The 11,388-nt window shown below is 36.2% G+C and overlaps 1 protein-coding gene across 2 annotated transcripts; it reads left to right on the top strand.

Moving 5' to 3' along the window:
* The first annotated feature begins 1,882 nt into the window (after positions 1-1,882).
* Positions 1,883-9,815, top strand: LOC137017785 (cytochrome P450 3A40-like). Of its 2 annotated transcripts, XM_067382418.1 has the most exons (14): positions 1,883-1,948; positions 2,257-2,370; positions 2,622-2,715; positions 2,818-2,870; positions 3,904-4,003; positions 4,098-4,217; positions 5,370-5,455; positions 6,046-6,194; positions 6,319-6,443; positions 6,527-6,614; positions 6,709-6,869; positions 8,574-8,800; positions 8,892-9,054; positions 9,153-9,815. In XM_067382418.1, the coding sequence occupies exons 2-14, from the start codon at positions 2,303-2,305 to the stop codon at positions 9,252-9,254; spliced, it is 1,536 nt and encodes a 511-aa protein (XP_067238519.1). In that variant the 5' UTR covers positions 1,883-1,948; positions 2,257-2,302; the 3' UTR covers positions 9,255-9,815. The 2 variants fall into 2 exon arrangements, with proteins under 2 accessions (XP_067238519.1, XP_067238520.1); XM_067382419.1 differs by lacking the exons at positions 1,883-1,948; positions 2,818-2,870 and having other exon boundaries at positions 2,253-2,370.
* Positions 9,816-11,388: the final 1,573 nt, after the last annotated feature.

Here is an 11,388-nt window from a genome sequence, read left to right as displayed (position 1 = left end):
CCATACTTACATGATCTGATATGTTGCATGATGAACACTTTGTAAAGATCCATTTTGAGGGTTATATTAGCTGTGTGAACTTTGTTTATGCAATGTATTATAGAGTTGAGAGCTTGTGGGCAGGGATCACAAGCATTTAAAGGGGATGTGCACAGAATCTGCGCATTTTTAATGATGCCCCAAAATAGGCAGTTAAAACATTGTATAATAAAAAATCTATGGGGTATTTTGAGCTGAAACTTCACAGACACATTCAGGGGACACCTTGTATTACGCCATGGTAAGAATGCAGCATTTGTTGATCTGTTTATGCTCGCCGATCAATGTTTATATGTGAATAAAAGCCTAAATTAAATCTCTTCATCACATAAAGTGATTGTGTCACTCAGTTCATATGGATTAGTTTTGTGAACTCTTAATGAACTTTTTGAAGTGTCAACGTTTCAATTGCATTGCTGTCAATGGAGGGACAGAAAGCTCTCAGATTTCATCAAAAAGATCTTATTTGGTAACACTTTACAATAAGGTTCATTAGTTAAACATTAATTAATGTATAAACTAACATGAACTAACCATGATCAATACATTTGTTACTGTATTTATTAATCTTCGTTAATGTTAGTTAATGAAAATGTTGTTCAGTTGTTCATGTTAGTTCACAGTGCATTAATTAATGTTAACAAAATTTTAATAATGTATTAGTAAATTTTTAAATGAACATTAACAAAGATTAATAAATGCTGTAGAAGTGCAGTTCATTATTAGTTCATGTTAACTAATGAACCTTAATGTAAAGTGTTACCTCTTCATTTGTGTTTCGAAGATGAAGTCTTGTGGGTTTGGAACAACATGAGGGTGAGTAATTAAAGGGTTAGTTCACCCAAAAATGAAAATTCTGTCATTAATTACTCACCCTCATGTCGTTCCACACCCTTAAGACCTTTGTTCATCTTCAGAACACAAATTAAGATATTTTTTGATGAAATCCGATGGCTCAGTAATGCCAGCATTGCCAGCAAGATCATTTCCTTTTTCAATGCACAGAAAGCTACTAAATACATATTTAAAACAGTTCATGTGATTACAGTGGTTCAACTTTAATGTTATAAAGTGCCAAAAAATCAAAATAGTGACTTTATTCAACAATATCTAGTGATGGGTGATTTCAAAACACTGATTCATGAAGCTTTGAAGCTTTACAAATCTTTTGTTTTTAATCAGTGGTTCAGAGCGCGTATCAAACTGACAAAGTCATGTGAACCACTGAAATTTCAAAACACTTATGACATAACAAAGCCTTGTTTACTGAAATCACGTGACTTTGGCGCTCTGAACCACTGATTCTCACTGAGCCATCGGATTTTATCAAAAATATCTTAATTTGTGTTCTGAAGATTAACAAAGGTCATACAGGTGTAGAACGACATGAAGGTGAGTAATTAATGACAGAAATAAATTTTTTGGGTGAACTAACCCTTTATTTCAGTTTTTTTGTTAGCCTTTTTGTTGTTGCATGTGTTATAGTCACATTTTTAATATGTTGAGAGTATTTTTCTAATATCATCAAATTTAATGTCAGCATGTTCTATGAGTTGCTATGAATTTTACTTTTAGCCTAGGCTATGTTTTGGGGTTTGTTAAATATGTTGTTGAATATGTTTGTTTGATAATATTTAAACCATGCATTTTTTCCTTCTTTTTTTTCTTGATAGATCAGGGATGTTATAGAATCATGTGATCATACATGATGCTGCTGTATATAAAATGAGAATCAGACTCAACTCAGTTTCTCGGAGTCCAAAGTAATTTCTCTTTTTGGCCAATGGGTGTCACTATAAACTGTTAAAATACAATGAAATGACCCATTTATGATATTGTGCAACAGAACCAGAGGAAGTGAGTATTTTTAAGTCGCAGAAATAAACCTCAGGCTTTACTAATATTCAAAGTGAGTAAAATCGATGTGATACTCTATTTGACACTCTAAAACTAACTTGGTTTCAGTTTTTGTGTCTTTTGTAGTTTTCATTAATGTTTCTTAACAAAGGAATAACTGAAGACTTTCGGCACCATTGTGCCAGTGCAGTTAACACGGAAGTTAACTCGAAGCGTTTAAATCAGTGTCAGAAGTGTCATAACCTGTCGATTTATTCTTTATTTGGTCGCCCTGCGCACCTGTAAACCACGCCCATATTTTCTGATCATGCCCCATCTGACGTGAATAAAAACTAAAGCAAAAGTATCTGTGTGCATTAGGACTTGAGCTCGAGCTGAAGAGACTGAAGAATACAGCTGACTTACAATGATTGACCTCTCATCTCTGTCTGTGACCTGGAGCCTGGTGGTTCTGGTCATAACTCTCCTGTTTATGTGAGTATTGAACAACAATAGCAGTTCTAAAAAATAACTAACAACAACAACAAACATTTGTGTCATAGCTTTTAGTTAAGTATCTGTATTTAATGTATCGCATTATTAAGTAGTAGTTGTGTAGTAGTAGTTATATTTGTGTACTGTATCACACTGTACAGTTCATAACTTGAAGATCTCTGTCTACATGTAATGGATCTCATCGTGTGGTTGTTTGTAGTTTGATATCTCTGTTATTGATCACACTGTAGTTACGGTGTTTGGCCACATGGATTTTTCAAAAAACTGGGAATTCCAGGACCAAGACCTTGGCCTTTCGTTGGCACATTTCTCTCATACACTAAAGTGAGTAATTCATTATGTAACTGCTTTTGATTAATATAGGAATGTTGCTGGAGAAATAAGACTCTATTTCATTGATTAATTGTGTATGCAAATGTATTTTAGGGTTTGTGTAATTTTGATATGGAGTGTGCTAAGAAGTATGGAAAAGTTTGGGGGTGAGTCTCAGTTATACATTTACTGTGTTGAAAGAATGTGTTGAAGTTGAAATATTAATATCTGTCATTAATATGCAATTAAATATTATGCAGTGCTTAAGTTCAGAACAGTTCTGATGGCGAAATGATGTGCACAAAGTACAACAAAATTTATGCTACCAAAAGTTTGAGGTCGGTGATGTCAAAGACTATAAATATACAATGTTTTTGACATTTTTTAATATCAGGATTTCTGTTGATGAATAGGAAGTTCCAAAGAACAGCAGTTATTTGAAATGGAAATCTTTTGTAAAATTATAAATGTCTTTAATGCCAGTGTAATATGTCCTTGCTGAATAAAAGTATTATCTATTTTTTATTTATTCATTCATTTATTTATTAATTTATTAGTGTCCAAGCCCTGAAAGGTCAAAGGCCCTATTGTTTTCCTTAGGTCATTTTTTTCCCCCGAACTTTCAGGCACTTTTGGTCCCTTAACACTTTGGCCCCAAAAACTCTTGAAACTTTGCACACACGTAGCAATCGTTGGGCCGGGCGCAGGTTGTCCTGGGGGGACTCTGTGGCACACACCTGTTTATGGTTGTATTTGAGGAGCTCTGTAGCTCACCCCTTTTCACCTACTGTAATAAAAATTCATACAGTTATAGAGCTCATCATGCCAAAAAACTTTTACTCTCATACACCAGCCCAGCAGGAAGTCGGCTATTTAGGGTTGTTTAAAAAAAACATGCTCTGGTATTTGATATACTCCTCCTAGGGAATTTATCCGATCACCACCAAACTCGGTCAGCACGAAGACAAGACATTGAGGATGCTAAATTGCAAGCAGATTTATGATATCTTGAACAGGATGTAATTTAAATTAAGATGGTATGTTGCCTGCCATGCACAGGATTCCTTAAGCCAACGGGGTAGCGCTGGCGCCAGGGCTTGGGCCCGTCATTTCTGCTTGCAGCTATATTTGAATGGTAGTGTAGGTATTTGCCTGGATCACTGTGACTGAAAACTGATCAATATTTGTTTCATTGCTCAGGATTTATGATGGAAGAGTCCCAATACTAATGGTCACTGACCTGGAAATTGTCAAAACTGTTATGGTGAAAGAATGTTATTCTACCTTCACTAACAGAAGGGTAAGCTCACCTTCACAGTTATACAGAAAGTCCCATATTGGCAGGAAGCTGACGATTCCTTTTAAGCCCCTTTTTTTTTTTTTTATTTGCACAGGATACAAATGCAGACCTGGTCGGCCCCTTTGCTGATGGAATAACTGTAGTTAAAGATGAGAGATGGAAACGAATCCGCAGTTCACTCTCTCCATATTTCACAAGTGGACGACTGAAGGAGGTATAGTACAGGTCCTTAAAGGGATAGTTCATACAAAAATGAAAATTCTGTCATTAATTACTTAATTTACTTAAATTACTTAATTCCAAACCCGTAAGACCTTCGTTCATCTTCGGAACACAAATTAAGATATTTTTGACGAATCTGAGAGGTATTTGACTCCTCTATTGACAGCAATGTAACCACCACGTTCAAGGTCCAGAAAGGTAGGAAAGACGTTGTTAAAAAAGACGTTGTTATAGTGGTTCAACCTTAATTTTATGAAGCGACAAGAATACTTTTTGTGTGCAAAAACAAAACAAAAATAACAACTTTATTCACATTCTCATACACTGTTAGGTTTAGCTCTTCCAGGTTCTACGTAAAAATGCCGACTCATTATTGGCCGAAGCTAATCACGTGAGCAGCACGACTTGTGTGATGCTGATGCAGGAGCTGGCCAATAATAGGTCTGCATTCTGATATTGTTGAATAAAGTAATTATTTTTGTTTTGTTTTTGCGCACAAAAAGTATTCTCGTTGCTTCATAAAATTACATTTAAACCGCTGTAGTCACGTCGACATTTTTAACAATGTCTTTACTACCTTTTTGGACTTTGAAAGTGGTGGTTAAATTGCTGTCTATGGAGGAGTCCAAGAGCTCTCCAATTTCATCAAAAATATCTTAATTTGTGTTCTGAAGATGAATGAAGATCTTATGGGTGTAGAACGACATGAGGGTGAGTAATTAATGACAGAATTTTCATTTTTGGGTGAACTAACCCTTTAAAGGGATAGTTCACTCAAGCATGAAAATTGGCATGATTTACTCACCTTCATGTTGTTCCAAACCTGAATGACTTTCTTTTCCTCACTTTTACAAAAGAAGATACTGTGAAGAAATATTTGTATGTTTTTTGTTCATACAAAGGGGTCTAATATTGTTCCACAGGTTTTGAACAAACTTAGGTTGAACTGTCCTTTTGACGTGAGCTGTTTCAGGAAATGGGATCTAGTCTCTAGTCTTTGTACTCCTCTATAGAACTTAAAATGTTTTTGTTGCCAAATCCTTTTATTATATACTATTATAGGCTATAGTATTTATATTTTATACTGTACTTGTTGTTCGCATGACACTTGTGTAACTAACACTTATTTTTGAATATGTTTCAGATATTTCCCATAGCTGTGACACATGCAGATCGTTTTATTAAAAACATGCAAAAGCGAGACCATGAGCAGCCAGTTAAAATAAAAGAGTATGTTACGTCTGTCTTTAAATAAAGTGCATAACTTTAAAACATGAAGTTAGTCAGTCATGAAATTTACTGAAGCATTTACAGCAAATCTTTCACTAAATATAAAGTTCAGTCATGAAACTCTATCCATCACTGATTGGTCCTTTCAGTACTACGACACCAACCAATCGGAGGTACTTCCTCATTTACGTGGCTTTATTTATACCGTATCCTAGCTGCGATCAGCACGGCGCACAAAATGAGAACTCCTATAATCCCACCTCCTCCCCAGAACCTGTAGAGATCTGCTACGGGGGTTCTATCATTCTGCAGTAGCCTTTCCTTTCTTGTTATTTTGACTACGCTGAACATTTATTTCTTTGCTCAGCAGCAGCAGCATCAGCAGATCTCGTCCGCCAAAATCAAGCCTATGTACATTCCATGCGCCATGCTAATAAAATGCTGGTTGAACCTATTCTCTCCGAGAGTTGTCATGATTGAAATAATGATTATCATTAGAATTTTTTTGTAGTAATTTTGTGTATAAATGAAAACCACATGTAAGGATTCTAATATATTTTAATAAGAAGACAACACCATTTTTATTCCAGAGTTTTCGCTCCATACAGTTTGGATGTCGTCACCAGCTCCTCCTTTAGCGTTGACATCGACTCCATAAACAACCCGGATGATCCTTTTGTTACTAACATCAAGAAGTTTTTCCAGTTCAGTCTGTTCAGTCCTCTTTTTCTGCTTTTAAGTATGTCGTTTGTACAATAAAAATAGCTTTTGTTGTTTATTTGCATTTTAAAACAGTACATCATTTTTACTTGAAAAAATAATTACAGTTGAGATCTCAAAAAAAAAAAACTTTTATATTTCAGATTTATTTCCCCCCATTGCAATTCTTTTGGGAAAAATGGGGATAAGTCTTTTTTCAAGGTCGTCAATGGATTTTTTCTACAATGCCTTGAGAAAGATTAAGGACGAGCACAACAGGAAATCAGATGTATGTTTGTCTCTATTTCACTCTTCAGCTACAGCTTCAGATTTTGCAGAGATATTGATGCCACACTTTGTGTTTTTAATCAGGGTCGAGTAGATTTTCTCAAGCTCATGATCCAGAATCAAATCCCTGATGATCAAGCTAAGGACGATACAAGTGAACAACCAGCAAAAGGTTTGAGAGGCAGAACAGAATTGACTCATTCAAATGCACATGACCATCAGAGATGTGACTTGTTTTCAAATAAGCTGTCTTGTGAATCTGACAGGACTAACCGATCATGAGATTCTCTCCCAGTCCTTTGTTTTCATCCTCGGAGGTTATGAGACTACAAGCACCACTCTCACTTTCCTCCTCTATAATCTTGTGACTAATCCAGACTCCCTGGAAAAGCTGGTTGAGGAGATTGACACAAACTTCCCTCCTGATGTGAGTGCACCGGCTTCTGCTCTGTTCACAGATTTTGTGTAAAGGGGTTCTCCGCTCTGGCCCTCGAGGTCCACTTTCCTGCAGAGTTTTGCTCCAACACTTATCAAACACCTGAACAAGTTAATCAGTGTTGGAGGTAAACTCTGCTGGGAAGTGGACCTCGAGGGCCAGAGTTGAGAACCCCTGATGTAAAGAAACTATTTTAAAGCAGTTTTAGATTTTAGAGTTCAGTTGTTTTACTCAAGGAACAGGAATTGGGTTTAAAACAAAGCCATAATAGACAGTGTATCCGCAAAGTCTCCACAGCGCTTCACTTTTTCCACATTTTGTTATGTTACAGCCTTATTCCAAAAGGGATTAAATTCATTATTTTCCTCAAAATTCCACTAACAATACCCCATAGTGAAAACTAACCCACGGTTAACAGTGCATGTCAGAGTACAAACCAAGCCATGAAGTCCAAGGAATTGTCTGTAGACCTCTGAGACAGGATTGTATCGAGGCACAGATCTGGGGAAGGGTACAGAAGAAAATTTCTGCATCATTGAAGGTCCCAATGAGCACAGTGGCCTCCATCATCCGTAAATGGAAGAAGTTTGGAATCACCAGGACTCTGCCTAGAGTGGGCCGCCCGGCCAAACTGAGCGATCAGGGGAAAAGGGCCTTAGTCAGGGAGGTGACCAAGAACCTGATGGTCACTCTTGACAGAGCTCCAGTGTTTCTCTGTGGAGAACCTTCCAGAAGAACAATCATCTGGCAGCACTCAACCAATCCAGCCTGTATGGTAGAGTGAACAGACAGAAGCCACTCCTCAGTAAAAGCACATGACAGCCCGCCTGGAGTTTGCCAAATGGCACCTGAAGGGCTCTCAGACCATGAGATCAACAAAGATTGAACCCTTTGGTCTGAATAGCAAGCGTCATGTCTGGAGGAAACCAGGCACCACTCATCACTTGCTCAATACCATCCCTACAGTGAAGCATGGTGGTGACAGCATCATGCTGTTGGGATGTTTTTCAGTGGCAGGAACTGGGAGACTAGTCAGGATAGAGGGAAAGATGAATGCAGTAACGTACAGAGATATCCTTGATGAAAACCTGCTCCAGAGCGCTCTGGATCTCAGACTGGGGCGAAGGTCCATCTTCTAACAGGACAGCGACCCTAAGCACACAGCCAAAATAACAAAAGAGTGGCTACGGGACAAATCTGTGAATGTCCTTGTGTGGTCCAGCCAGAGCTCAGACTTGAACCCGATTGAACAACTCTGGAGAGATCTGAAAATGGTTGTGCATCGACGCTCCCCATCCAACCTGATGGAGCTTGAGAGGTCCTGCAAAGAAGAACTGCCCAAAAATATGTGTGCCAAGCTTGTAGCATCATACTCAAAAAGACTTGATTCTGTAATTGGTGCCAAAAGTGCTTCAAAGTATTGAGCAAAGGCTGTGAATAATTATGTACATGTGAGGGTTTTTTTTTTGTTTGTTTTTTTTTTTTGTTTTGTTTTTTAATTTGCAAAGATTTGAAACAAACTTCTTACACGATTTCATTATGGGGTATCGTTTGTAGAATTTTGCGGAAAATAATGAATTAAATCCCTTTTGGAATAAGGCTGTCACATAACAAAATAGGGGAAAAGTGAAGCGCTGTGAATACTTTCTGGATGCACTGTACATTGGACTTTTTATTTGTTTGTTTGTTTTTCAGACTCCCATCACATACGATGCGTTGATGAAAATGGATTACTTGGAAATGGCCATCAACGAATCAATGCGTCTCCTTCCCACTGCCCCACGCTTAGAGAGGTCCTGTAAGAAGACTGTGGAGATCAATGGTGTAACAATACCAAAAGACACTCTAGTTGGAATTCCTACATATGTTTTATGCCGTGACCCACAGCTCTGGGATTCTCCCGACGAGTTCAGACCGGAGAGGTGATTTGATGCAGTTTACTGAACCACATGCCAGATTTAAGCTAGAAACTAGAATTGCTAATCTGAAAGTCTCTCTAATATTTCTCTGCAGGTTCAGCCCAGAGAATAAATCAGAGGTTAACCAGTACGCTTTCTTGCCTTTTGGACTCGGGCCTCGAAATTGCATTGGAATGAGATTTGCCCTAATGATCATGAAACTGCTTGTTGTGAAGCTTCTTCAGAACTTCACTGTGGAAACGTGTAAAGAGACACAGGTTGGTACTTTGACTGTCATAATTTAGAGTAACATGCATACATGAGGTATGTCAGACTATGTTTTGCTTCTTAAATTAATTAATTCTCTTTTTTTCAGATCCCTCTGGAGCTAAATGTTATGTTTCAGCCAAAGGTTCCCATCACACTGAAGTTTAAACCAAGATCTCACAAGGAAAAAGACATATTGTCATATTTTTAGAATTATTTTATCACATAAAATGAGAAATACTTGAGAAATAAAATGGGCATTTTGCTGTTCATTGCACCCAGAAAGCTCATAATGCTGAATCCAGTATCCTGCATTTTAGTTGGCAATGAAGACTAAACAGGAAGAGATTACAGCCTTAATTGTGCACCCTTTGCCCTGGAAAACCACCAGTATAAAACAAAAGCTAGAAAAGAAAATATTTCTTTCAGTATTGGTAGTTATTTTGCCAAAGTGGAGTACAGTTAATTACACTAACCATAATCGATATTATATGTTCTTTTTTTAGATTCCTAGCTATGTTTAACATTTACACATGATTTAAATTTACTGTTATAAAAATGAAAATGATTTGATTAGATCTGATAGGATTCTCCTCAAAGGGTTATTTATATCCACTTTATCAAATGAATGAAAATGTATATTTTATTATATGTAGTTAGACAATACACCTATAATCTTTTAGCTGCAGTTGCATCGCTGAATATTTTCAGTTGACCTCAGCACTGAATGTAATGTAACCAACTGTAATTCCAGCCTACATTAAAACCTTTTTCCTCATTTCATCTTTTTAAAAAAATATATTCTTGTCTTTCTGTGGCATGTGAGAAGTTGCATGTGCAACTTTGGTTAAATCAAAATGCTTTTCAGCATTGTTGGCAAAATATTATAGGGTCAAGACCTTTGTTGCAAGACCATGGTTTCATTTTTGAGAAATCCGGCAGCTTTTTTCTTTCCCACTTCCTGCTGACTCATCTCCCAACAGTCTGTATGTTTAGCTTTGAACTAGAAATACTTCAAACTATTGATCTTAATTAAAACATTAAAGAATCCTGCTAAAATTACAAAGACTGCAAAAGAACATTGTTAAAGGTTTTGGTAAAATAATCCAGAAGTCCAGGCAGGCCAAGATTTAAAGTCTTTGTAAGATTTTGAAAACATTGCATCAGTTTATTATACAGCTCTCTGAAATACTTGAATCTTACAGGTCATTTTATACACTGATAATCATATATAGGCCTATATAACCCAGCTGTAGATTTACTCGTATGTAGTCAGTAAGATATTTTATAAAGTTCATAAAAGGATGAAATTATCAAGAGAATAAAGATTAAATGTCCTGTGCATTCAGTGGTTGGAAAGGTTACTGTAAGTACAGAAAAGCGTAAGAACAGGAAGAAATAAGACTTTAAAAATGAAAATATTTTAGATTCAAATGAATAACCATTCATTTAAATCTTAAATTCTTCAACATTTTATTGAATGCAACAGAGTTGAATTTATAGGGTTTTTTTTTTGTTTTGTTTTGTTTTATGTTAGAGAACAATTGTCGATGCGCTAGTAAAGACAGACACCTTGTGTTGGCATGTGAAACAGCGCATAGTTAATCTTCCTGTACAGTCTTCTTCTCTGGCAATGTCATATATGCTAAGCACACTGCTGCCATCTGTAGTTTTGTAGTAAAATGGTGGTATTAAAATAATTTTAAATAGCTTGAAAGAACATAAAAAATACAAAACAAGCTTCAAGGTTAGTACAATTCCCAGAAGTACAAATAGCAGCAAAATAATGAATAAAGAAACATAAAGAAAGATAAGAATTAAATACATAATATTACACAAGATTAATTATCAAAAACATACCTTTAAAAGATTACACAGTTTAAGGTTTTTTTTTTCTTTTATGCATAAAAGTTTTAAGAGGATCATTAAATCTTTCTGGGAAAGTGAGTGTGGGAGGATTATTACTTTTTTATTACAAAGCCAATTACTTCGACATATTTCAAACCCAGATTTTTATATATATAGAGAGAGAGAGAGAGATGTAAATGTTCTAATGACTCATCTGCTTCACAAAAGGTGCAAACTCATTTTCAATTAAATACTTGTCTGAAGAACTCATTACATAAATACTGTTAATAATTTTAAACTGAAACTCTTTTACCTTTGGTAGAAGCGGAAAAGAGAGAAATCTTGTTCTAATGTGAACCAATTTCTCTTTAGGAAAATCAAAAACAAGGCATCTCTTTCTGACTTTAGAAGGGAAAGTCTTTGTATTTCCAAATGATCTCAAAACAGCTCTTCTCCATAAAATTAAGACCAGAAATTACTTAGCCTTGGTACCACAG

The sequence above is a fragment of the Chanodichthys erythropterus genome, chromosome 3 (genome assembly GCF_024489055.1).
Source record: "Chanodichthys erythropterus isolate Z2021 chromosome 3, ASM2448905v1, whole genome shotgun sequence".
Classification (NCBI taxonomy): Eukaryota; Metazoa; Chordata; class Actinopteri; order Cypriniformes; family Xenocyprididae; genus Chanodichthys; species Chanodichthys erythropterus.
The sequence above is the reverse complement of the archived record's forward strand: the minus strand, read 5'-3'. Positions and strand labels throughout refer to the sequence as shown.

Coding starts and splice junctions, on each gene's coding strand:
- LOC137017785 (XM_067382418.1), top strand. CDS start 2,303: ATGATTGACCTCTCATCTCTGTCTGTGACCTGGAGCCTGGTGGTTCTG. Junction 4,004..4,097: donor CTACCTTCACTAACAGAAGG/GTAAGCTCACCT, acceptor TTATTTGCACAG/GATACAAATGCAGACCTGGT. Junction 8,801..8,891: donor GACGAGTTCAGACCGGAGAG/GTGATTTGATGC, acceptor ATTTCTCTGCAG/GTTCAGCCCAGAGAATAAAT.